At 35.8% G+C, this 6000-nt stretch overlaps 1 protein-coding gene across 1 annotated transcript in view; it reads left to right on the forward strand.

Moving 5' to 3' along the window:
* BBS12 (Bardet-Biedl syndrome 12) overlaps positions 1-4327 on the forward strand; it is a 33460-nt gene extending 29133 nt beyond the window's left edge. The window contains exon 5 of the mRNA XM_027599268.1: positions 4185-4327. Within this exon, the coding sequence (XP_027455069.1) occupies positions 4185-4194 (10 nt within the window). The 3' untranslated portion in view covers positions 4195-4327. The remainder of the gene's footprint in view (positions 1-4184) is intronic.
* The last annotated feature ends 1673 nt before the right edge of the window (positions 4328-6000 follow it).

Raw genomic sequence — 6000 nt, forward strand, 5'->3', positions numbered from 1 at the left:
AAGATAATTTAGACTCCTCCACTTAAAAATACAGGGAAAATTAGCTAGTTATCTAAATCTATAATAATCTGATGAGACGAAGATAATGTTTGACAGTACAGGTCATTTAGCATTAGACTTGTTTTCCAGAGATGGCTATAGAATCTCTGTCTTCAGAACTCATGAAAAATAATCTTGCAGTAAAATCAGTTCTATTATGGGATGGTATCTTGTGTAATTAGCCAGATAATATTTTGAGACTTGATCTAGTTCTTTGAGTCTACCTTTAGTTTACATTTACTTTTTACTCTGGGAAATAAATAGACAAAATAAAAGAAAAACTAGGAGAACTTTGAATTCCCATAGAGAATTGGCTAATTCATAATATATTTTTTAGTTTCAGCAAAACTTATTATAATCTGTTTCACCAGTCATTAAACTGAATCTTTCTAAGCTCAATTTAATTTCCTTTCTTTTATGTTATCACCAATAATTTTTTTCTTAATTGTCATTAATATGCCGACAGTCCTAGATTCTCCTTCCTTTCTTTGCTTATTGATTTTCCAGGTTCTATGAATTTTGTTGTTCCCACTTTCTTTCTTCATATGTTCCAGGGTTTAATTACCTTATTGGCTCTTTTATATTTCTTTAGCTCTACTCACATTTCTAAGATCTTTGGTTTCCAGAGATGAGTACAATATTAGAAGGTTCTGGAACATGTCTCCTTCCTTTTGCAGCAATGTTTGTAGGCTACAATATGGTTCAACATTGACTCCTCTGGTTCCAGGATTACATCTTTAGAATTGAGTCAATTTAACATTGCCACTGATTTCATAAGCTTTGTTTTGCATGCAGTCTATTACCTTTGAAATCTTTTCATGAATTTCCAGAACTCCTTATTCCATTAGCCACTTGTAGACTATGCTTTTATATTCTTATATCTAATGTTTGCTTGTTTTTTACAAAAAAACACCCAAACATCATTTTAAATTTGCTTTGTTCATAATTGTTCTAATTTTTCTGAAGACATCACCAATAATATAAGTACCCATGCTATTAGCCAGATTCAGAGATAATGAGTAATTTTTTCTAGTTCTTAATTTTTCCAGTTGTTTCTTCATTGTCTGACAGATATTTTTTCAATGATTTTATTAATGGTGCTATTTACACTTAAGGAAAATAAAACTGCAGAAAAAAGATTGTATCTTGTTTCTTAACAACTAAGCAAGTATATATTTTATATGTATTCTCCCTCATTGAGGATCAAATTTTGTGGTAACCAAAAATAATTTTGTAGCTAGAAGGAATTTTATAGATTCTTTTTTCCAATTTCCATAACTACAGATGAGGAAACAGACCCAGAGAAATCCATATAGTTAATTACTGATAAAGCCATTTTTCTTCCATTGTTTATTGCTTCATTGTATTTTATTTACATCTTTTTTTTCTATGTAATATATATATTTTTAAAGATTTTATTTATTCATTTGTCAGAGAGAGAGAGCATGAGCAGGGGGAACGGCAGGCAGAGGGAGAGGGAGAAACAGGCTTCCGGCTGAGCAGGGAGCCGGATATGGGACTCAATCCTAGGACCCTGGGACCATGACGTGAACCAAAGGCAGACGCTTAACCTACTGAGCCACTCAGGCATCCCAATGCAATATATTTTTTTAAAGATTTTATTTATTTACAGAGAGAGACAGAGAGAGAACCTGGGGAGGGACAGAAGGAGAGGGAGAGAGAATTTCAAACAGACTCCCCACTGAGTGCAGAACCCCATATGGGGCTCAATCTCACCACCCTGGGATCATGACCTGAGCCAAAATCAAGAGTTGGACACAACCAACTGAGCCACCCAGGAGCCCCTCTATGCAATATTTTTAACATGTAAGCACACTGCATCATTTTAGCTTTTTTTCTCTTAATTTCTTTAAAACTTTTTGGTAAATTAGTTAACTCCTTTTTAGTAGCAAACATTCAAGCTATTTCAGCACCATTTACTACATTATTATATTAGCACAACTTTAAGAACTTCCTCAGAGCAAAGCACTTTTCTTTGTTGTTGGTTTTTAATGTATTACATTTTTTCCCCACCCTTACTGAATTTTCCAAATCCAGCCACTCCCAGAAAAGACCCATCCCTTCACACTCTCAAGCTCTATTTCCTTTTTTAGATACACATTGTATAATAATAACAGCTGACAGATATTGAGCTCCATGCTAACTGTTCCCATTTTGCTGACAAGATAACTGAAACACAAAGATTTTTTTATGGCAGAGTGAGATGAGACCTAGGCTTCCTTATTCTGGATTTGGTATTTAACTTTCTATATATTCCTCCAATAAATTCTATTTTTATGTGTTTCATAATGTCCATTATATACTTGTATGTCATACTTGTATATAATTTATTAATTTATAAAGGTAAAGAATTAGCCTAATCTAAAGAGAAGCCTGGCCTTTGCCCTCAGCTCCCAGGAAATGATCTCCCAGCAAATGAACTCTTGGAATGTCCTGGCTGACAACACTGTCTTTGTTTACCTGAGGACATTGGACTACACTGGATGGTTTAACAATGTGATACATGGTAGGGGCTTTGGACCAAGTAGTATCAGCTTAACCTTCAGTGGAATTGGACACTAAAGGTATGATCAAACCCCAGTAAAAACTCTGGACACCAAGGCTCAGGTGAGCTTCCCTAGTTGGCAATACTCCAAGTGTAATGTCACACATTGCCAGAAGTTAATGTTGTTTATGACTCCACAAGGAGAGGACAGTTGGAAGCTCCATCCATAGAATTCTCCTGGACATTGCTCTATATATGTCTCTTCTCTTGGCTGATTTTAACCTGTATCCTTTCACTGTAATAAACCATAACTGAACATAACAGATTTCAGTGAGTTCTGTGAATTCTTCTAGTGAATTATCAAAACTAAGAGTAGTCTTGGGGACCACCTGAACTTGCAGTTGTTGTCAGAAGTGAGTGTGGTCCTGGGAACTCTGAAACATGTGATCAGAAAAGTTTGGAGCCATTAGTCTAGACCATGTTAGCAAATGATTATCTAGTTTCTTCTTAAAGATCTATGGAGATATAAATTTCATCAGTGATCTATTTTACCGTGATGGTATAAATGTAAAATCACGGCAATACTAGAGTCAAATTTCAACAGCTCTAAAAATGTGAGTCCTTTTCCTTTTCTTTTCTCTTAATTTACTTGGGGTATTTTGTTCTCATCTTCTTGGTTCTAATGACTGCATTAAAAAGTGTTGATGGCTCCATCCCTCTTAAAACTTTCTCCTAGCTGATCTCATAGAATCAAAGGCCCCTAAAGGCTAAGACCGCAATTTATTTATATTTTTAGTCCTAACACTTAATACAATGCCTCAGTTCCTTTTGTCAGGAGAAAAACAAAATCATTGTCTCTAATATAGAGATAGTATTGGAGGAAGAGGCTGATTTCTAGTCCCTGGTTTTTTATTTGTTCTGTCAGCAGTGAGCAAGCCACTTACCTTCTCTGAATCTCTGTTTCATCATCTATAAAACAGAATGTGGGCTCAATGTTTTTTGACTTTCTTTCCTTCTCTTCTCTTCTCTTTCCTTCCTTTCCCTTCCCTTCCCTTTTCTTTCTATAGCTATTGCACTATTTTCTTTTCTTTTTTTTTAAACATTTTATTTATTTATTTGAGAGAGTGAGAATGAGAGAGAGAGAGCACATGAGAGGGGGGAGGGTCAGAGGGAGAAGCAGACTCCCTGCTGAGCAGGGAGCCCGATGTGGAACTCGATCCCGGGACTCCAGGATCATGACCTGAGCCTAAGGCAGTCGCTCAACCAACTGAGCCACCCAGGCGCCCACTATTGCACTATTTTCAAATGAAATCTCACACAGAAGCCCAGTTGAAGCCTAAACAAGTTGAAGAAGCAATGAGAAGGCACCTGGAGCCTCTTCTGCTCAGAATCCTAGCCCCTCCTTCCCATGGCCTCGAAGGCCCTGCAGATCCCTATGACTCTTTAGAGCAACACCAGAAACCCACTGAGCTAGAAAGTTTTCACAGTTCTATCAGGCTTTAAAATGCTGTATTCTGGAAGCAGTACCAAAGTATTTTCTATAGTATTATCACCCCAAATGTTATTTAATTACCAAAAAAATTTCATTTGATCCAATTTTGCTTTGTATTTTTAACACAATTTTTACATTGTAAAACAGATTCAATTGAATTCCTGAAGAGATGGAACAAAGGACAAAGTAAATTGGAAGCCAAATCCATCGTTTTCCTTTTTTTCCAACTTAAGTCCAGTAACACTAAACATTTGGTGAGAAATTAACAAGCCCGGAAATCTTCAATGACATGGGTTCTTCATCTTGTCCTGAGGCTGCCATTTCTGTCTTCTGGAAGAATGGGAAATCATTAGATGAGAGGCACTTATACAAGTTGAGTACTGAACTTTCTAAATGCTTTGGGAACAGTCTTCCGGTTAGTTTGTCTTAAAGGTTATTGGTAAAACCTGAACTTGGATTGAGAGTGAAAAGCATTTGGCATTGTACCTAACAATAAGCATTTACATAACATTTATTTCACTTAAATTTACAACTTTATGAGCTGAATATTAATATATTATTATTATCATTATTGTCACTATTTTTTATTTAAATTTAATTAGCCAACATATAGTACATCATTAGTTTCAGATGTAGAATTCAGTAATTCATCAGTTGCGTACAACACACAGTGCTCATCACAACACGTGCCCTCCTTAATACCCATCCTCCAGTTACCCCATCCCCCACCCACCTCCCTCCAGCAACCCTCAGTTTGTTTCCTAGAGTTAAGAGTCTCTCATGGTTTGTCTCCCTCTCTGATTTCTTACCATTCAGTTTTTATTATTGTCACTATTAATTCACTAATAAGTTTAATGCATTTATTTTTATTGTGATTATTACTGTTTGAACTGACATTCACCATCTTATCCTATATTATTTACCATAATTTTCTTTACTGTCTGTTATTGATCTATTAGACAAGAGGAAGATTAACATACTATTTCTGTTCTTTAAGTGGTTGCTCTTAAATTTTAATATGCATATTTAATTTAATGAAGTTTAATTGATATAAAATCCTCCTACCAAACAATGATCTTTAATATACAATTGACTTTTTTTCATACCTATCTCTGGATCAGAGGCCTCTCAGGCCTCTCAGACCCCTAGGTTTATGAAAGGACCCCCGCTATAGCACCTAACATGCATGGAGCCATGCATACCTTAACTTCCTTCCTCTCATGATTATAATCTCCAGCTCTTTAGCTGTATATCTTGTTCTAATGCCCCTCTGGCTGTATTTAGCACTAGCTTTCCCTCCACATCCTGATTTTTATTTCCTCTTTATTTCATTATTTGGAGATCTCCCTTTCTTACTTCAAACCTATTTTAAAACTTTTAAAACTTTGTGGAATGAGCAGATCTCCAATGTTGGTTTAATCTACCATATTAACTGGAAATCTCAGAGCTACTTTATTACTTCTTTACAATTATGGAAGCAAGCATAGAGAAGTTATGACTAGCCCATGCCAGTATTGAAAAAGAATAAGCAGACTTTATTTTAGCTCTTATAATTCCAGATCCAATATTATTTCCATAATACTGAGATTCATTCTTTTTCCCTTCCTCCTGTAAAGTTTTTCCTAGATTCCTATTGACTCGTAACACCAGTCAAATTTTACCTTTCCAAAGAAAGTTCTGTGCATTCATTATGGCCCCAGAAGCTTTAGCCCCATTTTTGCCAGTATAATTTTTTAAAGCCATGTTAAGCATTTTTTTCCAAGCCCAGAGTCAGGAAGAATAAGTAGATGCTAAGGTTTTAGATGAATCATGAAAACTAAGGTTTACTTTAGCCCTCTTTTCCTCTCATAGCCCGATACAAAGCCATGTGAACCTCGTCTGCTTTATTCATAAGTCCACACCTTTCTTTTAGCCTCACAAATAAGAACTCGTAGTCTCTGGACTCCTGTGAACCATGCATGAG

Source organism: Zalophus californianus, chromosome 2, assembly GCF_009762305.2.
Source record: "Zalophus californianus isolate mZalCal1 chromosome 2, mZalCal1.pri.v2, whole genome shotgun sequence".
NCBI lineage: Eukaryota > Metazoa > Chordata > Mammalia > Carnivora > Otariidae > Zalophus > Zalophus californianus.